Source organism: Anabas testudineus, chromosome 1 (assembly GCF_900324465.2).
Source record: "Anabas testudineus chromosome 1, fAnaTes1.2, whole genome shotgun sequence".
Classification (NCBI taxonomy): domain Eukaryota; kingdom Metazoa; phylum Chordata; class Actinopteri; order Anabantiformes; family Anabantidae; genus Anabas; species Anabas testudineus.
Window position 1 is genome coordinate 12404876 of NC_046610.1, and position 27584 is coordinate 12432459.

General features: G+C 38.5%; 2 protein-coding genes across 2 annotated transcripts; one reads left to right on the forward strand and one right to left on the reverse strand.

The window, feature by feature from the left end:
- Positions 1-4435: 4435 nt before the first annotated feature.
- On the reverse strand, positions 4436-12117 carry gpr83 (G protein-coupled receptor 83). The gene is made up of 4 exons (XM_026360487.1): positions 11740-12117; positions 11284-11409; positions 5398-5531; positions 4436-5153 (listed from the first exon to the last, which is right to left on the reverse strand). The coding sequence occupies exons 1-4, from the start codon at positions 12073-12075 to the stop codon at positions 4436-4438; spliced, it is 1314 nt and encodes a 437-aa protein (XP_026216272.1). The 5' UTR covers positions 12076-12117.
- Positions 12118-16792: 4675 nt separating this feature from the next.
- On the forward strand, positions 16793-21410 carry ankrd49 (ankyrin repeat domain 49). Its single transcript, XM_026358708.1, has 3 exons — positions 16793-16839; positions 17697-17965; positions 20917-21410. The coding sequence occupies exons 2-3, from the start codon at positions 17729-17731 to the stop codon at positions 21391-21393; spliced, it is 714 nt and encodes a 237-aa protein (XP_026214493.1). The 5' UTR covers positions 16793-16839; positions 17697-17728; the 3' UTR covers positions 21394-21410.
- The last annotated feature ends 6174 nt before the right edge of the window (positions 21411-27584 follow it).

Consider the following 27584-nt stretch of genomic DNA (forward strand, 5'->3'; position numbering starts at 1 on the left):
TATAAACTCCTTTGAATTAATAAAGGAAAAAGTATTAAAAATAGTGATTAGATATGCAGTGCAAATGGGTTTGCTAGCTATGTGGTAGGAGGAGAAGAAGATTGAGCTTTTCTTCAACTTGATGTTTGCTACACTGGTAATAATTAGGAGAAAATAGTAGAAACCCAAACTGGGCAATCCCACTTAACACTGTATCCCTAATGTGCAAATCTCTTTTGCTTTGAACTATTTGATGAAGACACATAGTGCCCATTTTTGATTATTAAAGAAAAAAACTGAAAAATAGCATTAAATCAACGCATACAGTACATATTAGTCACTTTGACTTCTGAGTGTTAGATAAATGCTGTACAGAGTACAGAGGGCTGAAATGTCTTTCAGAAACTTTGAGATTGTATGGAGACATGTAATAAAATAATAATGTAATAAAAGTACCTCTCCAATGACTAATGATACTAGAATGTCTACATTTTAAATCACACCACACACAACCACCTCCAAAACACTTCACTCTATTTACAGTTTCAGTGACTTACCAGTCAGTGCACCTCTTGTGGTCACATAATAGCATTCAAGCTGTTACTCTTCAGAGTACCTGTGTCTTAGACGCCTCCGATTTTTCTTTTTGCTCGATTCTGCGCCCCTCACAAACTGAACATTACCTCCAATGTCAAAATCCAAATCTCCTGAATCTGAGAGTGGTCCACCTGTTGATTTTTATGGAGGCTGGTTGATTTTTATTTTAGTTTTAGTTTTTGTTTAGTTTTCCATCTCTGATTTTCTGAAAGACAATTTGGCCTTGTATATTCAGGTGAGCAAAGAGTATTTCTCCTCAGCATCAGCTCACTAACCCGCATTGCTCTAGGGCATGAAGTTGTGTTTACGGAGAAACAAATATTTCATATCTGCCTTTTTGGGACATTGAAATTTTAAAATGTGTTGCATGCACTCCTGTCCACATTGGGCTTTCTTGACTCTGGTAAACTACTGTCTGCACTACAGTGGTTTTCTATACACTTAAAAAACATCTTATGCACTTATTAATGTAGATCATTGACTATTGTCTTTTGATCCTGCACATCACCTTTCTTAGTGTCTGTTCTTTCTTTTCTTTCTCTGTCACTCAGTCTGAATACCTTTAAGAACAGTAGTTTTGTTATAATTATATGTAGTCTCTTCTTCAGACATCTCAGGCCTTATAGAGCAGCAGTACGCCCATTGTTAAGTATTCATTATATTTGTTTTTCAAGGTAAATCCTGTTTGAAATGTTGTACCACAGACACAGATCTATTTTCTTTTCCAGCACCATATGTTGAGAATCAAAGCTGTTTCTACTGTATCGGTGCCTTTTATTACTGCAGGAGAAGAAAATGAATGTTGAAGGCTAATGTTTAGAATCAAGTGCAATGAAGACAGATGGACACAAAAACAAACGTTGCTTACATTTCTGATTAGCTGTCTAATTAGCTGCAACTACAGTAAGAAAAGACGTAGAGATACATAAAGATTTTATTTTGACACGGTTTCCTCTGTTTCCCTGGATGCAACAAACAAACAAACAATAAAACAAAGCAACTGCTTCATCAGTTGCAGTGAAACAATGTTTAGAAATGTTCACAAAGTTTTTTTTACATTGCACATTTAGACACATTTTACTATTTTCACTTTTTTAGACATAAAACCTTTTTGTTCACAAGAGGTACCAGGCACATGAATGGGTAAATGTTGAAGAGCAGCCTGAAGGAAAGACTAAAGTGTCCTCTTTTGATTTCATGAAGCAGTCCTCAAACTCAATCCTCCCCTGCAAGGCTGAAAAGATGCAACAAATGTATTTCAACCAAAACAATTTTTTGTTTTCAACTGTGATTTTCATGTGGACGTGGAATAGAATCTGTGTTGTTTAATTAATGAAACGCTTTTGATCAATTAGGTTATGTGAAATACTCACCATATGTGCATAAAAAATATTAACACGAGTTTATAATTATCAAATGATAAAACACATATGCTATTGGATGATATTACACCAAACAGCCTTCCTCTGCCCAGTTTTACTCCAGATGTTCTCTTTTTCTAGCACTGCAGCCTACAGGTTGAACACCAAATCAGCTTTTCACTCTGCTTTATGTTTCTCAGACCTGCAATACGATCCCAGGGCAGTGTGTTAAATAAGAAATTGGCCTTGAAAATTCTTGCAAAGGTAAAATGTGAATTTCCATTTCAGCTTGTTTATGTTTTTCAAAGTAGGAAAGGGAATGTTACAAAGTGCAAAGATGACCAAACGGTATGAACACCGAACCTGCACATGTGCACTGATTGCGTGCACACACAGTTAGCAAGTAAAGTGACAGCATGCACACAGCATGTAGAAAAGGCAAAAAAAAGTATAAAATGCAGTGGTTGAAAATCTAGTCAAAAAAAAAAAACAAACAGAGCTGAATTATTTTTACAGGTCATTCATTTTTTGCTTTGTTCTAATCTGTCTTTTTTTATGAACAACTTAGATTGTTGATCTTGAGATAGCATTTCCCAAATTATTATTTTTAATATACACAAAGTGAAACTCCAAACTACTCAGGTCATGTTAAATGCTCTGCGAGCGTGTTCTGCTGTTCAGTCTCAGATCAGAAAAACACCTGTAAGCTTTTAACAGTAGTAAACCAAAATTACAGTGATCATATCTGCTCTGCATTCCCTGTTGAAATTGTTAGTTTGGTGCATCAAATGCTGTTTGCATAAACACATTAAATCGGCAGTGAAAGTGATAATATTACCTCTGTGACCTGTGTTGGACTACAATAGGTGAACGGAGGTCTAATGTCTGGTGAGAACAGGCTTGTGTCTGTCTGTGGATAGTCCATTCAAAACTAAATGACAATTTACAACATGTCTACATTGTGTTTTTGATCAATTTGATGATACAAAAACAGCATTTTCCTTCAAAAGAAAGAAAAATAAAAACATTTCTGTATGACCCCAAACCTTTGGAAAGAACTGTGAGTGAGTTAGAAGCTAGTAGTTGGACATTGGCTCAAGGCCATTTTGTCAAACTGCTGCAGCTGGCTTACTTACATTTCATCATCCCAAGTAAATTTCTATGAAAAGCGATTGTGTGATATTTTGTATTACAGAATAAAACGCTGCCATGAACAACATAGATCGCTTATATGGTGTCTAATCAAACCTATCATAGGAGAGCACCATTAAACATCAATTGGCTCTGCTGCCGCCTACTCTTATTTGTGTTCCAGGGCTGGTCCTAAATTTTGCTCGTCAAAGCTCCACATTTAGACTGGGTTGATGTGCCTCACAGCGCAGTAAAGGTCTGCAACACAAAAGGTCCATACAGTAGATGCTATACAGCGCGCGGTACAGAGCTATACAATAACAACAGGTCAGCTGTATCTGCAGTCAAGTGTTTTGTCAGTTTTGTTTTATGCCAGCTTTAACTCTGTGGCAGCCTATCAAAGTGTAATCAAAAGAAAACAGTTTGAAGTGGCATTTGGATTAATGTGAACGTGATTTCATTCAGAACATGTTCAAATACCCACAGGGATTCTGTCCCCATGGGTAGAATAGTAAACCAAAGATGTGAGGGCAAATCCTCAGTGAGTAGATCCTGTCACAGCTGAGAGATGGTGTTTTTTTTTTTCTATTTCACAGAGATTCTGGGGGATGAATAAACTTTATTGCCACCCTGCCAGTCATGCAGGCCTGTGAAGGCTGTCGAAAGAAAAGACTCAGATGTTCCATCAAAAAATCGATAGCAGTGCCTGTTATTTCACAAGATCCTTTGGATGTAGAAGTTACATCAGATTCTGTTGTGTCTGCTGCACTTTTCTACTCTTTTTCTTTCTACAAATATATTAATAAACTTTAGCTGAAGAAGTTTTACAATTATCAACCCAGTTTGCCAACGTGACCATTACATAAGCACATTGTTCCAGCTCGAGAACATCTGCTAAACAGACCTGATGGTGAGACTGTGTTTCCTGTTTCCAAGATTAACATGAAGTCATAGAGACACAAAAATTGTAACTTTTACTATTCCTACTGAAGGAAGATCGCATGATGCCTGAACAGCTGCTAAATGGACCCTGTTGTTCGATTGTGTCCTCAGTTCTTCAAAGGAGCGAGGACTGAGGTTTGGACAAACAATGCACCAAAAAAGATGCTAGAAATAGTGTGAAAAGCGGCGTGAGAAAGATAAACCTGCTAAAAAAGTAATTTTATGATTCTGAAAATCCTGCAGCTAGAAAATCTTCCAGCTTGAAGTCATCACTGGAATCATCTCCTGTGTAGGCCCGGCCATACATCTCTGAGATTTGAAGATTTCCTGTCCTCTCTGGATGGCTTGGGGAAATCATAAAGCAGGATTAAGAATTTGAGGAGCTCATGTCAATCCCATGACAGTGTCGCCTATAGTCTTTCCAGTCAGCTCACAGCCACAATGGGCTCCACTGAGAGGATGTCAGTTCTCCCGGTGAGGACATGCTTGGCAGTAAAAAGCACGTGTGTATCTTTCAGATCGTGGGATTGATTGGAAGAGGCGCGAATCTGCTGCGATGAGGCTTGGTCGGGGTGTGACAAAGCGTGACTTGGACGCGAGGAATCATTATCATCGGGCCAGGCAGTCCTGTGGCAAGGAGCGCCGGCGGCAGCAGGACGGAGCTCAGGTTCCAATCCGACCGCCGCCCTTCGTCTCCTTCTGCACATGTCGAAGAGAAGCCGGAGCTCCTGGCGGAAAGTGGGGTTCAGGCAGCAGTAGATGAAAGGGTTGTAGCAGGTGGAGCTCATAGCCAGCCAGTGAAAGCAGAAGTAAAGGGCGTTGGAGGAGTGGATGGCCTGGCTGGACAGCAGCACCACGTAGCAGTTGAGGGGGAACCAACAAACAGCGAACACTCCGACCACCAGGAGCAACATGGCCAAGGTCCGCCGACGCTTTCTTCTCTGGGTAGCATGCTGAGCTGTTGTGGTGTCCCCGATGGCATTGTGGCGCCACAGTCGGCGGGCAACTGTGGTGTAGGAGACAGTGATGATGAGGAGGGGCAGCATGTAAAGCAATATGAAGGTCAGGAGATCAATATATTGCCAGTATACATCTGATGGCTCGGGGAAGTCTGGGACACACAGGCTTCGCTCCTTCTCCTTACTGGTGAAGTGGATTGTAGTGCAAGGGGGAGAAAACACACAGGTCACAGGTCAGCATCACTCTGCAGCTAATGAAAAATTTCATAAACAACTTGACTGTTTTATCTACAACACGCCTCTGTACATCAAGACAAGTGAGGTGTCTAATCTAAAAGCCCTTCTCTGTTGCTGTCCTCAATAAATATCACTATTCACTTCACAAACAAGCTTACTTCATTAACATATGTGAGTGTGTGGTATTTTACCTGTATGAAAAAGTCAGGAGTTTTTGGTAGATTGCATGTGGGAGGGAGAAGCAGCTGGCCATTATCCAGATAACAGCAACCCAAACACCACCCTGAGCTGGGGACATTCGTGGTCTCAAAGGATGTAAAATCACCTGAGAAAACAAATCACATGTGAGCAGAGTCAGTGCAAACACGCACAAGAAGACATACAATACACTGATTCACTTGGGGGTTTAATATCAGCTCCACTAACACTACACATGCTAAAATGATTTGTATTCAATTACAAAAACACCAACACTCAAAGAATAATTTTACCCACACAGCAACCAACACTCATCCTATCAGAGAGAAATAATAATTAATTTGTCTTAACGCGTGGTAACAAAATCCAGACTAGTTGCTGTGAGGTACATTTGTTATGCTTATTATTCCTGTTGTTGGGTTTTTTCTTTATCTCTTTCCGAGCTGCTTTCATATCTATCCTGTAGAAAGGAGAGTCTGTAGACATGTACAATATGACAAGAACGGTGGTACAGTTCAATACGTTTCTTTAAGTAGCATTTTCACATTATATAACAGCCCATTGTGCAGCAGTGTTAAATTACTGGATCAGTAATATTGATGCATTAACTCTGTACTTGTTAAGCCATTAAACTATATTATACTTGGTTCATGTGGAGCAAATGTTAATTGCTTCATATACTGTTGGGATATAGAAAATAGATGTGAACCCATATTCTCTCAAAACGAATAAGAAGATCTCTCTTGAGTTCTACGAGAATGAACCCTCTGGTCACCAACATGATCCTTTTTGTTTAGATGGGCATGATGCAGTGTTTGATCTTGTTTTTTGGTTACATAGTACAATGTACTGTAGCAGATGGGGAAAAATAGAAGCAAAATCTTGTATTCAGGAAGGAGTTGTTGATGATTAATGGCTTAATAACAAAGCAAACAATGCAATCACTGCTCCTGAGAGTTGTATGTTGGATATTTATGCAGATGCATTCAAATAAAATTTTGACTTTTATTCAGAAAGGAGTGGGGCTTCTTTAATTAAGTTGAATTTCAGCATGGTTGTAAGCCCCTGGTTCAAAGTGATTTCCATCAGAAGCAGAGGTCATATTAGTCATAAGAGTTCTCATCAAAACCTGACCCACAGTTGAAGTACATTCGCTGTTTGAGTGGAAATCATTTTCATATACTGCTACATTATGGACTGGAAATCCTGATTACATCAAATGTACAAAAGCAAATAATGGTGTTACGAGAGCAGCTGACAAGCCCCCGAACATGTTACGACATTAACTTAAAGACGACTGCATGTGATTTGCATTCATTCTGCCTCACTGTTACACAGGTAATTCAGAGTGCATCTTTTCTCAGCTACCTGCACAACAGTCAAATGTCTCCATTATGAGGGACATGTGAATTTGTTACTTCTGAAAATAGAAGCTTTTTAACTTTGGTACATTAGCTGCCTAAATGAAAACCTGCATTTGCTGGCTTTGTTTTCAGATGAATCCTCTCAACCTATAAATTATCATCACCTCGCACAATTAGATTTGCATGCGATGTGTATAATGTGTATCCATTATGGACATAAATCATTTGGCGTTATGCAGCACATGTATCAGTGTATCCTGATATATTCCAGCGTTCAAAAAGAGGATGGGCATCTGCTGGACCTACAGGAACATAGAGGCAGTGGAAGTTACTGATATCACTTATGCAAGATTGCATGTTGGTGCCATATTTCACAATCATCTCAACATACAACTGCACAGAATGCTTGCTAGTTGCCCGTTTTGTTTCGTAGATTTAACTGTGTGCAACTTAAGGTGCAATTTGTTTTCCGTCTTGTGCTGTTAGATGTGTTTAGATATGTATTTTTCCTTTGTTATTCCTATTCTCTTCTGTGTGTGTGTGTGTGTGTGTGTGTGTGTGTATGTTTCTCTGTGTAATGGCTACTGCAACACCAGAATTTCAATTCTGGGATTATTAAGGTATCTATCTAATCTAATCTAATATGAAATGTCTTGAAAGTCTTGGAGAAAAACATCTCAGTTGCTGTAAGTGCTGCACTTTCCATCCTTTCATCTGCTTCATCTATTCAAGGCCACCCATGTCATTTTATTGCTATTATTATCTATTCTGTGGTTCTGGACACGATGGTAGCCAAAGCTTTAGCTCCCTTCAAACACTCCTATGTGCCACTTACAAACCTCATGTCTCATACTTTTACCCGACAGCCTGTGTGAACCAGAGTGCTTTAAACATTTGGTGTTTTTGGTGTTTTGACCTTTTCTGATTGGTAGTTATGTGATTAGTAGTAATGAGCCCGTTTTTGTATCCCATCAAGCCCATCCTAGTTCACAACTGTCTGCAGAAGTCACACTGGACCTAAAAATGTCATCAACTTCTAAACCAACTTGCCCGTGAAGTCCTTACAATACCGAATAAAGAACAGAATCAATCTGCTAAAAGTCAAGTGTAAACTTTGAAACATAAAAAAACAGGGTGCTGTATGTGTAGGCCACTACTTTGCTTCAGCTCCCAAGGTAACATAAATAATAGGCATGCAAGACTACATCTGCAGCAGCGAGACAAATTGGTGATTCATGACAGTCTGAAATGGCTGTAGAGTGCCCTAAGAGGAGTCACCAGGTGGGAGGTGTTTGGCAGTGATAACAGGTTTTGGACGTTGAAGACTTTCACTGTGTGAATTCTACATTGTTATGTTTCAGGAAAAAGTCAATGAAAGGCATCATTTACAGACACAGCTGTAAAAGCCAATCACAGCTTTTAACCTGCACACAGCCCTGAAGTGTCCCCTCTTTATTACAGCGACAACAGCGCTTTAGATTCATGTTTACGGCAAAGGTGACAGGATTAGAGGAGTAAGGTCTGTGTCAAAAGGTCATTGTTACCTTCACATTTTACTTTATGTGTATAATTTCCACTTTGTACGTCTATGTCAAGTCTTTTTTCATTTCTCTTACAGTACGCTGCTGTTTGTTGCTAACACTATTTCATTTAGAGGGACAATAAAGACTTTAACCTGTAATAAATGTACAGACATCAGATCAAGGACGTCATTAGAGAACTTTATGGAATAGTGTTTCAGATTAGTCGAATGTTCTCTTCTTAGCCTCCCCTCCTTCTCTCTTATTCTCTCACACTTATGTGAGAGAAATGTGAGAGAATTCTTATTCAGGCAAGAATTTAAATCCAAAAAACATTATTTTTCTTTCAATTTCATCCCCACGCTGCCTGTAGGATGCCACTTAATCTAAAACCTTCAGTGACTCCGTGACTGCTGAATCACACGGTATGTGACAGAACTACATCTTAGAACAGCATGATTCAAAGAGGGAATTATGAAAGATAGATTTTACTAACACACCCCATACATTATCCATCCAACACCATAAATCCATATTAGAGTATGTATGATAATAAGAGACCTTCTTGTTATAAATGTTATTTTTAATTAATTAATTAATTTAATGGAAACACATATTATTGCTTTTCTTCTAATAATTGTTTGCAACCTACAGATCTTCTCTGGTTAAAGGGCTGACTGAGCATAAGATAGCATTAACAAGTCCACTTTCAGTGCATGAACATTTTTTACTAATACTCCAGTGACACGTATTAAACACTAACAAAAAAAGTATAAATATGAGGTCATGGCGAACGAATAAATAAACAGCTGAGTCTATTTTAAAGATGGTGTGAAATACCTAAAACAGATGAAATGTCGCCAGCTGAGTCATGGTCATTTCTGAATTCACTAACAAATGTTAAACCCTCACTGAAGGTTTTAGGAGAGGGTTAGTAGTGTTTCAAGGGAAATCTTGATTTTAAGTTCCAGAGTTGGGTCCAAATAAAAAAAGTCCTGATGAAACTGTGTATTTTGATGACGTTTTGAAATCCTTGAATCTGAAGTTGAAAGGTGTTGAATGAATGGTTTTAGATTCTTTGGATGAATTGGTCCCACAGATCCACAGTCGGTGTGCTCAGTTGGACTCTACTTCTGAAGGTAGTTTCTCTTTTGTCTGAACAGTCTGTTCTTGCAACAATTACATCAGTTCTAATATTGTGTTTTCAACTTTGACTGAACTTAAAGCAAACTTCCAACTTAAATTACAGTACCTGTAAGAATCAAGGTGTTTGCTACAAATGGCTGGGACGTGTGTGCATGTGTGCATGTGTGCGTGCACGTGTCATTTGAATCAAACAAGCTCACTTAGGGGCAAAAAGTTGGAGACTGCTGATTTTTAACCACAACCCCCACTGAAGTTAAAAAGGATTTGTCAATCTGGATTAAGGGGTGGCTATTATTTCTGGGAGTCCCTGAAGATCTTTCTGGTCCACTAGAAAAGATCTGGCCTGACAGACGGTCCCATTCGCTCTTCAAAACTGACTTTCCCCAACACAGTAGGTGAAAGTATCTCGCTCAGATCAGCCAATGTGGTTTATTTGATTTTCTTCACATGCACGATAAGATGTTGGCAAAGCATCCATGTCTGTTATGCGTTATCGAGCATCTTAGTGCTTTCACAAGACAAGATGTGAAACCCCCAGTAACCTGACATTTACATGGAATTGGGAATCCGTGTGTGCAACGTCTTTCGTTACTATTCAACAGATGCATTATTTTGGCAGCGGGGTAGTTGTGGACAAACGTCTACTACAGATCAAAAGCAGATTATTATTTTTTGCCTTCATATACAGCATCCTATCACACTATTTACTATGTTCAACTATTTATTAGCCCTTTGAGATCCATACAAAGCACGTGGAGTGCAGCAGTGACCTGGGTTTAGAAACACCAAACATATGTTCGCATCAATTCTAATTTGATTATTTTGTTTTTTCAAGTGGTCTATTGAAGCAATGTCCATGTGGATACAAATGATATGTCATATAATTTGTTTTTCATGTCTCTGTCTGCCTGTGCACATGCACTCACTGTCTCATTGGTTCAGACCTGTTCTGCAGTAATATCCCACGACGGCTGCTAAAGCCACCTGACACATCCCACTCCCCTGTTCACCTGCAACCTATCTCCTTATTTACTCCTTGGTAGTCACCTGATCCCGTCCACTCACTCCTTGTCACATTGTCTGTTGAGCATTACAACCCCAGAACTTCCTTCTATACCTGTCTGTTACTTTTAGCCTGTTGTTTGGACCCTTTTATTCGCTCCCCTTTATCTGATGCTCTATTATTTGTACCATTTTAATAAAGGTAAAGGTTTCAAACTGTCGTACGTTTGCGTGTGACCTTAACTGGAGGAGCTGAACCAGATTAAATTGACTTTACATTGCCAGCTCCCTCTAGTGCAAAGTTTGTTTAATGCTTGATTGAATGTATGGGTCACTGTCTAAAGAATTCATAGTGACCAACAGGGCATGTTGATGACATTTGTTTCATGTGACTAGAACAATGCACACCAGACTTATTGTCTGTTATCCTGTTTCCTGCACTGCAGGCACGACACCTCGACTGAACCAACTAGTGGTTCCAGGTGACAGGTGAGAAAGTATCTGACAGGGCCAATCTCCTATTGTGTGCTGCTTATGTGAAAGGGCACTTGAGTCCCTGGACCTTGACTGGAGTTCATATGGGAAAACAACTGCTGTAGCGGTTCAGGTTAAATGTGAGCAGAATCCACACTGGATGACCACGATGACTGGCCACAATCAGCGCCAATCGGATCAGAGTGTCCACACACTGTTATTACCTCCCTATATAAACAACTGGGACTAAACCTTATTCACATAAAACACTTTAAACTAACACTTCACATAAGAAAATACCATCACACAGTGTAAAAGGCGATCCTCTCTGACGAGTGAGGAGCATCACTGCTTCACCTCCTGAGAGACAAACCTGTCGTCGGTCCAGTGCTATGGCAGTCAGTGTGAGAGTGGAGACGTGCAGGGAGCAGTACTGGACGAAGCGGCTGATGTGACACATGGTCTTTCCAAACACCCAGGTGCTGTGCACAAAGCGGACCTGAGGGGAATAAACGCATTTACACAGAGTTCACGCCATGCATAAGGTATCCTGTACATGTTGATATCATCAACCTCTTTCTACCACTGCTTCAAGTGATTAGAAACTCACATGTAATTAAATATTTAATTAGAAAATCAATGACTTCACAGCAGTGATGCGTGTTTGGGTTAATAAACAGCCAATTAAGATTGAAATTAATAAGTAATTGAATGGAGTGATTCAGGTATTAAGGAGTCGGTTTCTTTATTATAGAGATCATGATGAAAGTAAAGAAAGTTTGAAACAGCACAAACAAACAAGCACTAAGACTGGGGGGGGGGGTCTCACCAGGGTGAAGGGGGTGTTGAGGACAGTGATGAAGATATCTGCCACGGCCAGGTTCATGATGAACAAGCTGGTGGCGGACTGGGTGCGTTTGTTTTTCACCACTACATGGCAGACCAGCGTGTTTCCGAACAGGGAGATCACGATGATGAGGGAGTAGGCGGCCACCAGCAGCGCCTTCACGCTCCCGTCCTGCCACTCCCCGCCGCGGCGCTTCTTACTGGCCAGAGAGCGCCAGTCCTCCAGCATCCCCTCGTCAAAGTCCAGGAGGAAAAAGCCCGAAGTGCGGTTATCCAGCTGTCCCGAAATGTTAAGTAAATGCTCCCTGTAAGAAAACATCCTCTCCACTAAAAGTGAGGTGTCGTTAAATCCGTGTCCCGCTGCTGCTGCTGCTGATGCTGATGCTGCCCTGTCACAGCTGCACATCCAGAGGATGACCAACAATAAGCAAACACGCACAGCCCTCATGCTGTCACTCTTTGTGCCTGTCTTCTTCCTCCCTTCTCTCTCTGTGCAGACTAACACACCTGCTCCGTGTTAAGCCTGTCGGCTGCTCACCTGCTCATCTGTCACTGAGCTGATGCGGAGACGCTGAAGCCGAAGCAACAAGTTGCGTGATGCGAGTTTTCTGCGGCGCGGCTGCTGTTTTTCAACTACAGAGGTGCGTGTGTGTGAGAGAGAGAGATGGAGATAGAGAGAGAGAGAGAGAGAGAGAGAGAGAGAGAGAGAGAGAATTAGTATCAGTTCATATTGGATCTAATGATCCAATATGAAATATTGAAAACTGGAGTTCAAAAAATGCAATAAAGAAATTCTCTCTCTCTTTATTCTTTTTATTACAATTTTTTTTTCGGTCCTGCAGAATATGAGCTCAAATGAACCCACTCCTATCGACTTCACACCTAAAACTTTTGGCTCAATTCGTGGAGCAGGTCCAGAGCTCAGCGGTGCGATGCTCGCCTGCAGCTTGCATCGATAGATGCTGCATATGTTCAGAGGTTGACTTCATAGGCTGAAAGAAGGAGTGTGTGTGTGTGTGTGTGTGTGTGTGTGTGTGTGTGTGTGTGTGTGTGTGTGTTTGTGTGGACATGTGGACCCACGTGCATGGTGTATTTTTGATTGATTGGTTCATCAACGACTTACAAAAAGCCACTTTAGTAGCTCAACTCCAAGGAGTCTGAACTCAAATCCTTGTAGCAGACAACAACAAAACAGCAGATGTACAGGTGACAACACAGCCAGCAGGCAGCAGAGGGCATCAAAACCAGCAGCATGATCAGACAGAGCTCTAGGAAGAGCATCATAGACACTTCAGGTTTATAGAAACCCTAAGAAAAGGACCCATGGCTATTGGCATCTTACATCAAGTGGCACTGGGAGTTCTGATAAGGGCTAGAAAAATGTTTTGTAGCTGACCTATAAGTGTTTATTTTTGATGTGCAGTATCATTGATTTTCATGTGGATTAGTAACAGATGGTAGTCGCCTCATTTGAGGAGATGAAAACAAGCTTCAAAGCAGCAGCTTGTAGCTCAGTGGTTCTGCTTTTATAATAACAAATGAAAACCAAAAGTAGGAGAGATGGAAAATTGCTGATTGCTATTTCTCTCTTGAGGTCAAATCTACGTGTGTCAGATTCCTTATCACTTATAATGTATGAGCTCCCTTTGCACTGAGGGAACCATGAAATGATTTATGTTGTTAGGTGATGTGACTGCAACATTTGTCTATGAATAATCTGGTGGGTAGAGTGATGCTGTTATGGAAATGTCATTAACATCTGGAGAGGACCACAATGATTTACTTTTCCACAGGGTATCTTAGAATCATTTGAGAAGGGACCACAAACCCCTTTATTATTTTCAAACATCTTTCACTGGAATTATTATGTGTCGAAGACCTGGCTGTTTGTTAATTACTGGGGAAAATTATTCTGCAAACGTGCTGTGCTTTACCTGGGCGCCCCGGACATGATGTGGATAATCAAATGTTTTCAATCCAGTTACATAAGAGGACAGACTTGTTCGCTGATGATCACTTCTACTCGCCGTGAGTCACAACTTTAAACCATCCGACGTGAACAAACGAGGATTTGTGTCAAATATTCACACAAAAGCAATTAACATAATGTTGTGAGATTTATTCGCACATTCATTCATTGGCGCTAATATCCGTTAACTGAATCACGTCATGAGTGTGATAAGTGGTGATACAAAGGAAGCGTGGAAAGTGCAAGAACATGGGGACCACTTGTTCCTTAATCGTATCGGTAATTCAGAATTGTTTATGCAATACCAAATCTGTAGTAATTCACACTTAATAACATAATAACATGTTGGCAGATAGTCTGCATGCAAGATAACCAGAGATTGATGAGAGAACTACACATAATACTCACAAGACCTGTAATTTTTCAGGTTTCTATTCAGTTTTTAAATGTTTTGAGTTCTTTTTTCTGTTCCTCTTAAGCTCTTTAGTCTTGCACTGCACTGAGAAAGACTGTATTCAATGCCCTTGTACATGCACAAGGACAATAAAGACATTCTATTCTGGTCAGCGTTTCTGGACCATTAAAGTAAAGAGTGTCCAAAACTCTATACTGGGGAGAACAGACATCCTCTACACAGAAGGAGCAACACCTCAGGATCAGAATCTGCAGGTCTCAGGCGCAATCTGTCTCCCATTTTTCATGCTGCCTTTTCTTCCATTCTCAGGAGCATTAAGACCACTTTACACATCCACCAGCCAGGGCACACCTAATGACCCATTTGAGGGGGTACAAGGGCATGATTGTTATGTTCTAACAACTCCCCCCTACCCACATCCTTTCTGACGTCCTCCTCACATGCTTATTTGGATCCTGTGAGAACCAGGAGGGTACATTTAGGTCCCTAATCAACTTTCCTCAGACTGAAGATGGTTTTTGGATAAATAGTGAAACATTTTGAACTTAGAAGAAAAGAGTCCAGTTGCAATGAATCAATTTTTAGATAACCTCACATGGATGAATGATGTAATTTTCATCTACATATTTTGCCTGAAGCATCTGATCTTCAAACCAGAGATACCAGAGCCTTTGAAGTTTTGCAGCTCTCTCCAGAGACCTATGACACTGGACCTTAAGACCTCCCCAAGGCAATAAGGTTGGAGGATGCAATATCATAACACTTAAGCAACACACAGATCCCATCAATCCATGTTTGAAGAATATGCTGTCTTTTTTATTTGAATTGTGTTCTCAAGTGTTTTTATTTTTACCATATTAGAATTGAATAATGGTCCTGTTACTGTCTTTCGTTGCTGTTCAACCAATAGTTTCACATTTCACATATTAATTTCTTAATTTCTCTACATTTGGCTACAAAGTTCAATATACAATTAATCATAACACTCAAATATAATTTATTCCATTCTCAAATTGGATGCTATTGCATTGTTGTTTTGTAACTAGATGAGATCTATGGGTATTGTGTTCACATAGATCCTTTAGTTGACTGAGTATTAATAGCTTAACATTGTAAACACCTTATTCCATAGTGTCTCTGAGTCTCTACTTGTTACATGATAACATGCTGGTTTTTCTCTGGCCATCCTTTGTGTGGAGAAAAATAATAAGACATTACTTTAACAAAGATTGGGAGTATCATTATAGCTGCACCAACACAATGTCCGTATTGTTTGGCTCCATAGATGCTGTTTCATTTATGATTTAATCAGCTCAAGTACAAACTAACACCCGATTACCAAGCAGTGCAGGCACCTTGTCTAACTCATAACAATGATAAATAGACGTGGAGACACTGTGTTTACTTTATTACAATGCTCCAATTCACCAGGGGCCGAACATGTGGTTTGTGCAGTAACTAATTTGTGATGCATCACTGTAGGCGGGAATGCGTACAGACTGCAAACAGCTCTTTTAGTTTCTCTTGGTGATTTTTTTTTTGTGCTTCTGTTGAACTACAGAATCAGGGTCATGAATGCTCAGCAAGTGAATAACCAATACCCAGCTCGAATGATCGTACAGGGACAAGTCATTCATCCCAAAGGTTACAGAGGCTGCCGCAAAAGTAAATAAATAAATAAAAAGTTTGAAAAGTAGATGTTTGAAAGACTTTTGCATCGTATTTGGTATGAGGGACATAAAAAACGTAAATGTGGGCTATAATCATAAAGTATGTGTTCATAGAGATAGACGAAGATGGTGTCTGTGAGCACTGTACACAAATTAACAAGGCCAGATACTTCACAATCTTAAAGAAATAATAAGTAAATAATAAGTAAAATACATGCTGGAGGACATATCTTTCATCTGCATACCTAAATGAAAACACAGATGTTATTAAGGCAAAACACCTGCACAGTATTTCAAAGCTCACATTTGGTAAATTTGTGAATTTTGTCCTTTTCTGTGTATTATGTAATTTTCTAAATTAAAATATGCCAGGCTAATTCCATCCAACCCAACTAAGTGCACTTGTTGCTAATATAGTCTGTTTAGAGCCTTTTTTTCTTACTGTGGTGCCTTTTGATGAATTTAATCTCCATACAAATCACTAGGGACTAATTTAGAGGAGAAAAGAAAGAAATGTTTTACTTCACAATAACGCTCAATGCTCAGAAGTGTCTTGAATTTCATTAAGGGTCAGGGAGATCTACCGGTTGTGCAATATTTGGTGTCCTATTATTAAATGCCTTTTAGAGTGTTTTAAATTATATGTGTATATAAATGTGTGTGTATATGTGTGATATGTGTATAAAAATTTAAATTTGGAAGTCTATGGCTCAAATACATCACCATGCTCGTTATTTATCTTTCTCTATTTTCGCTTGTGATGCGATTTTCTATCAGACATCGCTCAAGATTCATGCGATGCGGCGAAATCACCGCTAGATGGTGGATACAGGAAGCGTCGTCGTCTGAACTATCATTAATTTGATAGATGAAGAAGAGGTAAGCAGCCGCGAGTGCTTATGGGTAGTGATGTTTAACTGTTTCTCTCAGTAGTGCGCCTGCATGAAGATATCCTTGTAAATAACTACATATACCAGGTGAACTCGCTGCAGTTGATCGTAGTTTGTTTTGACTCAGTGAAAGTGGAAGGTGAGACAAGTGTATTAGTTTTTAATCATTCCTCTATTTTGTAAAATCTGGTGTTTAAATGTGCAAAACAAATGCTACGATGTTAGTTTCAGCTGTTGTAATGTCAATGTTAATATGTAAAGTGTGACATAGTTCGTCGTAGCTACCGGCATTAAGGTTGTTACCGGCTTTGTTTAACGGTAACGTGAAGAGCAGCTACATTAGCTATTAGTTTATTATATGTTAGTTATTATAACTCTAGTAAATGTTTTTCTAGTGATGTTTTGCTTGTTTACAGCACTTTACACACAGCTCAGAGTTCACTGTTCCGTACACAGCTAAGTTAAACAGCTTGTTAACTAACCTAGCTAAAAACCAGTGTATCACCTCAGCTCCAACCTCCTTGCAATCAGATAGTTCACTTAATAAAAGTAATGATGCCGCAAATAAAAATAGTTCTGCTTAAGTAAAAGTGTTATATTGTGTAATGTGATGTAACACAGTGGTAAACATGCCTCTTTCCCAGTTTTTGAGACATTAAACTGAATTTGCTTTTTGCTTACATCTTTAAAAATACAGTTAAGTTGGTCTCTTTTTTTTTTTGTTGTTGTTCAAGCAAATTAACAAATGACAGATTTTAGCTTTTTTTTTGCACTTTAGAAAAACTTCCAACTTCCGGAAATGGGATTTTGAAAATATATCTCTGAAATGTTTAACATATCAAAGTGAAGATACTTCGAAATGAGTAGCTCAAAATTGTACATAAGCACTGTACATAATGATGATGCATTTAACAGAAAACTACTTATAAAATTCAATTAACAGACAGTAAGTAAAGACAACACGTCTTTCTAAATCTGGTGTTTCTGTCTTGTTAGGTCTCGGCTTCTCATGACAAAAACACTTTGTAATGGAGTTTCCTGAGGATTTCAACCAGCTTGAACTTCTGAATACTCATGGACACCTGATACCCCGTGGAGCCAGCAGCCTGTGGAGCGGAAGCAAGGAGGATGATGATGATGGTGATGAGGAGGTGGAGGAGGAGGAGGAGGAGGTGGAGCACAGTGAAGAGTGGTATCTGGAAAAGGAAGAAACCCTCAAAGACAAACCTAAGGAGCTAATTCTGTGGGCAGCAGAAAACAATCGTGTAAGTGATGATCTAGCACCAGAATAAACTGCTGCAGAGACAAACCATGCAGCAAGTAGCTTATTTTCTTGACCATCTAGTAACTAACCGTAAGGCAAGCAGGCCATCTAGTCTACAGATACAGTATATAGATGTATTTAGTTAGAGATACATATTATATATAATATATTATGTATGTGTAATATACGTATTGAATTTACAATATGTAATAAGGAAATTTTTTGTGTTGTCATCTAACAACCACCTCGTGGGAAAAGAGCTCTCGTGGCATTTACTGTAACTTCCCTCGCATTGGGAAGGACCTAAGAAAAGCGAAGTTCATTAATTTATGTACAGTACAAACCCTCAATAGCAAGGATAGAGTTTTTTTTTTTATTATTATTTAGCTAGACTGATCATGCAGTGTGCAAGGCATCATTTAAAATGACTTCAAAGTAGTGCTCATATCAAAGTAGAGCTTGGTGCTATAGCTATTGGCAAAATATTCGACTTTCAGGTTGACAGCACTTTCTAGTTTAAAAGTAGTTTAGCAGACTCTGTGCTGTTCCATATCGGAGCTGAAACTGCAGAGAGAGAGAGCACAAAGATTTATCTGCCCTCCATTTCTTTCACCCATCTCCTTTTCCATTTAGTTAGTAATGTCCTGTGTAATGATTTACTGTAGCCCTAAAGAAAGGTTACAAACAAACTCAGCTGACAAAAGCTGACCACCCATGATTTTGAGTTTCGGTATTTGAATCTGAAAAGTATTTAGTGCAACAAACACTAAATGATAATGGCACTTTTTTCATCATCTTCCTTAGCATATATGGCATATTTTGGTGTCTGTGTTGTTTCCCCTTTCTTTTTTATTCTTCTTTTTAAAACACTAAGTTACTCAATACATTTCTTTTTGTCTGTAGCCCATTGTCAATACTGCACAGCAGCTGTTAACAGAACTAAACACTGAAGTCGCAATGCAAAAAAAGAAAAGATCTAATTAGGAAAATATGTTACAGAAACACATTCACCAGTGGATTAAGCTGATTTTACCTGTTCTACTGAATGTTTGTTTGCCATGTTGGGAGGTTATGATTAAAGTAATGCATTTAGTCATCACTTAAATCTTGATGTCAGTTATGTTTTTATCTTTTCTGATCATGGCAGCATTTGTCAAATAAGTCAGATCAACCAGGGAGTACAGAGAGTTTCTCAAAGAAAGCCTGCTCTACTTCAGTGAGGTGACAGTTGCCATTTTAGCATGACAGCGACTTGAAACACACATCCAAGACGGTGCTGGAGTGGCTTCTGGACAAGTCTATGCTCTTGAGTGGCCCAGCCAAAGCTCAGACTTACCCCATAGAAAATCTGTGGAGAGACCTGAAGATGGAAGGTACTTCACATCCATTCTGACAGAGCTTGAAAGACGCTGTCAGAAATATGGCATAAACTTCCCACACACTGTGGAGCAGGTGGGATGTGTTGTCCAGTATGAAGAGTAATTTCAACATTGTCAATAACAGCAATATACTGTACATTATTATGTGATTAAAAATAGTGATATTAAGGATATAGTGATGCACTGCAATGGCATATGACACATTGACGTTCACTAGTGCGCACAACGATCACAACCTCTAGTCTGAAAGCAGGAGCAGCGTGTCGGCTTCCATTGATAATTTAGTACCTGAAAAAGGAGCAACTTCAGTAATATCAAAGTTCACCTAAAGCCTGACTAATAACACAAATGTGCCTCGTAGAAATCTAAATAAGTTGCTTCCAACCAACGCACTTTGCTCCAACACAGCAAAAAAAAAAGATGAAGAGAGTCAGAAAGCAGCGTTTTCTGTCACTATACAGATAAAGTCTGTGAGCTGTGCTTTCAAAATAGTCAAAAGGTGGAGGAGATCTGAGTGCATGTATACACAGGTTTACAATAACCAGGTTTTTAAAGTGCATGTAAACTGCTTTCTCTGAGTAACCTTGTTACTTAAGTGCATGGAAACACAATCAAGGACAGTAGCTCCCTGGAAAATGCCCTAGAATTACTGCTGTTTGAGTCAGAGTCAGGCTTCCTGATTAAATTGTCCGGCCAGTTAGTGTCCGCGCAATTCATTTATTAGTTTCTCCACAAGTTGCTTTTGTTGTATAGTTTTTATGTTTTATTAGTTTCAAAACATTTTTCAAATAAAATGTATCATTTGGCTGTTTGGTAAATGTAAATGTAAAGTCAGAATGGACACAAGTGTTAAAGACAGTAAATAAATGAGTGTAATATACTAAATCAGACTGATGACCAAAACTACCAAAGTAAGTGCAAAAAGCAGAATCTTGCCAAAGTGTGTCGTGATGTGCCTATTTACTGACACAGATGTCACTTTAGTTGTAAATTAATGCAGAAATTAGGCTGAGGACTGGAAAAGCTGTGTGATGCTGCATAACACAAGGCAATAACTAACAGAAGTAGAACAAATTTAATGCACCAGAAAACCTTTAAAGGCTGTTAACACACTCTGAGGATAATTAAACAAAGATTCACTTCAAAGTAAAAGTCAACCTAATTTAATCACAATACATTTTATACACAGTGAGATATAAATAACGAATAGATTTGCAAAATGTTTTATGTTTTATTATTATTATTTTGTCCGTTTATAAATTTAAATGAAATTGACAACGCAGTAGTGAAAAAGTACAGGAATACTTGAAAAGGGATGTAACTGTGCATAAATTGGTACATTTTAGTTTTGTTTTCCTGTCAAAATTATACACACAGCATCAATATATTTATTAAGTTATGAACTTTAGGTAGCTTTTTATTTTTGGAGGTTCATTTAAGGTATCTTTAAAAGTTAATGTGCAGCTAGTCATTGTGGCCTGTGGTGTGTGGATTTCTCAGTACTATAATGTCGACATCAAATAGTGACTGTTTCCTGACCCTGTCTGTGTATATGTCTGTGTATCTCTTCCAGCTGTCCACAGTACACAGGTTGATAACTGCTGATCCTTTACTCGTGCACTGTTGTGATGCAGACGGTTACACTCCACTGCACCGTGCAGCTTACAGCGGCCATGTTGACGTAATTTCTGCTTTACTCAACGCCGGCTCCAAAGTTAATCCTCGCACTGTGGACGGCTGGACACCCCTTCACAGCGCCTGCCGCTGGAGCCACGTCGCCGTGGCCAGTTTTCTCCTGCAGCATGGAGCCGAACTGAATGCTCAGACCAACGGTGGGCTCACACCACTGCACCTGGCTGCTTCCCACACCAGCCCCTCAAAAGCAGACTCTGCCCACACCTTAGAGCTCCTCCTCTCTCAGCGACACCTGAAGCCGGGGCTCCGCAGCTGCAGCGGGGAGACGGCTAGTGAAGTGGCTCGACGGAGTGGCCGGTACCACTTCCTGTTTGAGATGGTGGAAGACTGTGTCAATGTGATACCAATGTCATGAACCAAAACGCAGACTTACTGTATGTCATAACCGCGTCCGTGTTTTCTGTCTACTTCCTTACTAGCACTATCAAATAAAAAGAAAACAAGCATTTTTGAAAAGAGAGTATAAGTACTATCAGAATACTGAAATGTGTTAGATGTCATTCATGAATGGAACTTGCATTTATTTATTAAATAGATAAATAAATGAATAAATAAATTCATACAGTATGTTGTCAGCTAGTTGAACAACATACTGTATGTAGCTAAAACCTCAAGCAACCTTCTGATGTTTTAAAGGATTCACTGACCTCAGTGTTTTTTAATGACCCAGTTGAAAACCCCAGACTGCTGACGATGTTAGAGTTACAAAAAAAGAATATGTGCAAAGTAAAAGCTCAGTGTCCTCAGTTCAATGGCAATGTTTTTAGTTTCTTTTCTAGTTCAAGAATATCTCATTTTTTATAGCTCACGAAATATTATTTTTGTGCCAGAAGTCCTTGAGATTGAACAAGTTTTCCAATTCACAGAAAGTGTGTCGACAATGTGTCCTGGTCACTTGTGCAGTGTGTGTGTGTGTGTGTGTGTGTGTGTGTTTTAACTGATAAAAGTGGTAACACTTGCACCTGTGCTATACTTTGCTGTATGGTTAAGATCAAACATAAGTAGGATTTGTGTAAATACATACAGCAAATCTCAATCTCATGCAGATTGTGAAGCTAGAATCATCAATTTTGGCATTGTTCCGTTAAAAATGACTAAACTATTAATTGACAAAACAGTTTCACATTAATGAATTAATAATTTTCTGCTTTAAAAGCAGCATGTGGATTTTACTCTTTTCCAATACAAAGCCCATATAACGGGCTATTGTGATATTTTTCTCCTGTTCATACACCACTCACAAAACCTTATGTCAACAGAGAAGTGGTGATGTCTGCTTCAGAACATCGTGTCTTTCCCAGTAATTGGAAAGCACCTACAGTATTCTGCCAGAGAGGGGGTTACATTTCAGGTCACCGCAGACACATAGAAGTATGCTGATAATTAGTGAATTCATAGCAACACAGATGCTCTGTAGCAGTACCTGTAAACATCATAACATTAAGCTGATTTCCTTCATTCATTCATTCATTTTACATCAACAGGTCTCAAGTACACGTTCTACAGACTTCCAGAGAGTATGTTTGAGTATGTTGGAAGTCAAGTTGTTATTGTACATACCACCTTAACTCAAACGTTACATGTCACCCCCTCTTTCTCCAACCATGTTTCCTGTTTGTCTTTCAATAGTGAAAACTATCAAAGGCTAAAATGCCTGAATGAAATCTAGATGCTGGCATAATGCAACAGTATGAAACAGATGATGTGACAGAAAATAAAAATATAATTCACTGATGTGACGAACATGACCACAGTCTGTCTTTGTCAAGGGAAGTCAAACACTGACCAATAACATAAGAAAGCAGTACCTCTCAGCACTCGATGTGGAGAAAATTGGGTGTATAATATTACCATACTTAATACCATACGTATTTTATATTTTAATTTCTCAGCTGCTCAAATCATTCACAACCAGCTATCCTAGTTGGTCTCATAAATATACTAATATAGTATGACAAGATAGTTTCTTTCTCCTTTCATGCTTTTAAACAAGAATGAAAGTGTTTCTCCCCCTGAAATGGAGAGTGTGTGAATCTGAGGACACCAGCTCAGCATTGTACTGTGTAAAGGGAAAATGTAGCTTTGTAGAATTACTGTTATTATGGTGACCGGACCGTAGCATTGCATTTCACTCCCAATATTGAAAATCTGCTCAAATTTCTTCTGCAGCTTCCTATGCACTTAAAACAAACATTAACAGAAAAACTTAATGACTTCTCCCTGACTTACCGGTTGGAAAAACTGTTTCCTGTGCACGCCATTTCCCACTTTGCTTTTACTGAAACATGCATCAGTATGCATACATGCATTTTATTTATTTATTTAATGAGTTCTTTAGTGAGTAGCAGGTGAATGAAAGAAGATGATAAAAAGAGAACTGGTTAATTTTTTCTTTAATTAACTCAATTCTATAACATTAAATTATAATTCTGTAGCTGAATTGAGAATGCAGCTGACTGACAGCATTATCTTTGTGTCATTTAGTATCACATATGTAATTGGAGCTGAATGTTTTTGCACTAGTCATTCTGGTATAATAATAATAATATTAATAATTGATACTTTAATCCCTTTGGGGAAAGTCAGGTATGGTAATTCTGAGCATTTGTTTATTGTGACTCCTGTTCAGTCAACTAAATCCAAAGTAATATCAGCCAGCAACTAATAGTCAGTAAAGTTATGCACTAATAACTTCAGAAAATAAAAAGCTTTTACAAAAAAAAAAGGGGGGGGGGAACAAAGGTCAGGTTCAAAGATCCAGCACAATAAAGACTGCCTGCAGGGAGTCCCGGCCCTGCGGGGAGTTACTTGCACCCTCTCTTCTCTGTCAAAGTTAATGCCAAAGACAAATTATCAGAAAAACACCTGCTGTGCAGCTGCATGCTTCTTTTATTTTTTATTTTGTTGTATTATGTTATAGACGTTAGCACAAAAACAGAACTTTGCTGTGACGGTATAAGGTGCAGATATTACTGAGTTCCATCAGAAATACAAGCCAGATTATATTATATTATATTATATTATATTATATTATATTATATTATATTATATTATATTATATTATATTATATTATATTATATTATATTATATTATATTATATTATATTATATTATATTATATTATATTATATTATATTATATTATATTATATTATATTATATTCATGCAAACTAACATGGTCTTTTTCTGTTGTTGTTATTCTTTCGGGTTCATAGGAAATCATTTGAAATATCACAGGAAAAGTAAACATTTTCTGAGAGTTTCCTGGAAATGAACGAGGTAATTTGTTTCTGCTAAGCTACTTTAGGGAGCAGCGTTCTTCACTTTCAGATATTTTCCATTAACTGGTAGTAGTCAGTATGGAGTGACAGACAGTGACAGTATCTCAACCTCAAAGTGTACAAGACAAATACCTATAATTAGTCCAAATTACATTCTAGGAAATGATGAAGACTTAAAATTGTCTCTAAAACCGGTTCAGGAACTCAGTCAGCATGATAGCAGCATTAGTAGAAGATCTTATCATGTTTTTAGACTTCTTCTGACTTTGTTGTCAATGTAGACGAACTCCAAAAATTAGTTTAGTTTGATTAGTGTCTTTGGGTTTGCAGACAAAGTCTGCAAATGGATGATTGGATCACACAAAACTGATTTTATTTTTATTTTCGACCTTTGAAAAGACGACAGTTACTTAAAGAATAAGTACCGGTAGTTCAAGCTCAAAAACACATATATAGTTTGAATCTTCAGCAGCTTTCTCAAACATTAAGAGGTCTGGATGTTGTAGAGGTGGAATTACTGCTGGTTTATGTTAAGATTAAGAAAATGGTTTGGATTAAGGCTGCAATATAAAGGCTGTTTATATAAATCCTAATACACATTATGTCAGTGAGGGTCCTTATGAGTACAAAAGTGCAACAACAATAAGAGTCAACCAGACCAGTAAGGTTGTAGGTCTTAAAACCAGAACAATGAGCAAAGCAGTAAAGGAGCTGGTAAGAATTCTCTGTCCTGGTTTAGCTGCAGTGCTAAATAACTGGAAGACATCATTATCGTCAGAATTATGATTAGTGCAGGTTAAGTGCTACACAAAGTGCAAACAGTTAAAGCAGCGATAAAAGCACATTCAGCATCACTCAAACGAAAACTAACTAAAAAAACACAAATTAAAAGTGCACACAGTAAAAACACAACAACATAAAAGCATATTCAAAACAATAAGTAAATATAAAAGCAGGTTTTTAAGAGTGCTACAACACCAGTTAAGCACTCAGCTCCTGACATCACTGGGTGATCTATTTCGAAGCCTCTGATCATTTCTAAAGGCGCAATTAATACTTGTACCCACTCTTAACGTAGCAGCACATGTGAAGTGTGTGTTTGATGAGGCAAAGCTGAGGTAAATTATGTAATTATTTACTTTGATGAATGATTTAACATTTAATCAGTGACGCAGCAGGTTATTATGTGCCAAGACACTCTTCCAACATCCACCTATCTAGTTCCAATGTGATGCCATCAACAGGTTTGAAGCGTGCAGGTTGAGGAACTTTGAGAACCCAGACTTGCAGGAGAACTTCATGTAAAGTATTTGCATTAAAAGCTGAGTGAAGGTGGTGAATCAAGGTCATTATTTTACTCATCACTCCCACACATACTAATCTAAACCATTTTCATCACTCTTCTGCTTATTCCATGTCACTCGGTTCATCTGCAAATGTGATTATGTGATTTAAGACAAAGGGTTTTCTTTCGAAGGCGGTTTTCTTCCTGGCATGCAATTTTGGTTAGGTCAACAACAGCAGAACAGTGACGCCATGAATGTTCTCATTATTCAGGGCAGTCTTTGTTGTTTGTACCCAATGTGAGAGGAATCGAAATAGCAATGGCTGTATTATCGATTGATAGAGTTAGGATTTGGATGTAGGTGTCATTAGAGTTTATGTAAACAAAGCGTCTGCATTGTACTGTAGCCCGCATTGACCCTGGGCTACATGTGTTTCATCTGAAAACAGGCAATAAAGGTAAGAAAGTAAGGTACCAATAGATGATTAAATATTAGAATTTCATTCTATTGACAAATAATTCACAGAGTACTGTCGGCTGTTATCGATGTGTGCGGGGGTGTCATTGTTTAGAGTTAGTGTCCTATTTTCTCACATAGAAACACTGTCACATACGAAGGACAAATTTAAACTGATTTATATTTGGTATTCAATCTTTGAGCTAGTTTGTAGTGTGTAAACTCCAGCGGCTCACTGCGGGTCACGTTAAAGTGCTGCTCAACATCATTAGAGTGGTGCCTCACATCATTATTTTATTTATCATTTATAAGTCCTTGTTCATGTTAAACTGCATGACATGAGGGACTTCACACTTTTTCTTTCTTTCTTTTTTATGTATTTATTTGTGTTTTGACAGTGCCTGGATTTGGACTTTGTGCTAGTTTCTTACTAAACAACTTTATTGAAGGTTTTCCAGCTCTATATGGTTTTTGTTTTTGTTTTTCTCCAAATTACACGGCTGCCCTCATGATAGCTGAAGATACATTGAGTTTCAAAACATAGTAATGCACAGTAATGTTCACAGACTGTTCCACAAATCTTTTGTTTGAAATGTGATTTTGAACTAATGGATTAGCTATTTAATGTATTAATTTATTATTAATTTTATTAGTGTAACCGGGCTGATTAGAAGAGCAGCATCCATCTCACTTTAGGTGGTGCATCTCACTGTCTAGAAATATGGCGAGTTTATTGGATGAACTAAACCCTGACATCTCAGAGTGGAACCCAGGATGCAGAGACGCAGTCTCATACATCAGTTTCCTTAAAGAATTTGAATTTGGCCAAGTTAATCTATCTTTATTAACAGTATACGTACCACAGGCTTTAAAAGTTGCTGTAGTCAAACCTCTACTCAAAAAGCCGACTCTGGACTCTGGGTTTTAGCCAATTATAGACCAATATCAATCTGCCTTTTATCTTTAAAATCCTTGAAAAACTAATTTCAAAGCAATTTTGAATTGAATTGAAGTGAAAATGTAATCATACAATGTCACTACACAGCATAAGAATGAGCACCAAGCAAAATAAAGTTGTTTTTGCTTTGATAATGAGAAAGCAACAAATTACTTCAGCAGTAATTTGGTGACGTTAATCTAGCATTTAGATGATGTTTGTAGAATGAAAGGGCAAGCATCAAATTATTTCAATGGTAGCTCTGAGGCAGTTTTTTTCTAATGAGCATATGAACTGGGGCACTGGAGATTTCACCAAACTGGCACAGGTGTAAGAGAGACGAACGTGTAAGCTCAACAGAGACAGGATAAAATTTACAGCTACACGAGTGTGCCAGAGCTGGGTTAATGATTTTTCAGCTAAATAGCTCTGGTTAGACTTCACAACATCACAGTTAGGAACATGTTTAATTTAGCAATTACATAAATATCGCAGGTGATGTAACTGGCTGGCGGTTGATTAAGCAAGAGAGGGGATGTGTTGTGTATTCAAATTCAGATCTGTTGTCACAGTAGGAGGACTTATA

Coding starts and splice junctions, on each gene's coding strand:
- gpr83 (XM_026360487.1), bottom strand. CDS start 12,075: ATGTTTTCTTACAGGGAGCATTTACTTAACATTTCGGGACAGCTGGAT. Junction 11,410..11,739: donor TCAACACCCCCTTCACCCTG/GTGAGACCCCCC, acceptor TATTCCCCTCAG/GTCCGCTTTGTGCACAGCAC. Junction 5,532..11,283: donor TAGCACTGGACCGACGACAG/GTTTGTCTCTCA, acceptor TTGTTTTCTCAG/GTGATTTTACATCCTTTGAG.
- ankrd49 (XM_026358708.1), top strand. CDS start 17,729: ATGGAGTTTCCTGAGGATTTCAACCAGCTTGAACTTCTGAATACTCAT. Junction 17,966..20,916: donor GGGCAGCAGAAAACAATCGT/GTAAGTGATGAT, acceptor TATCTCTTCCAG/CTGTCCACAGTACACAGGTT.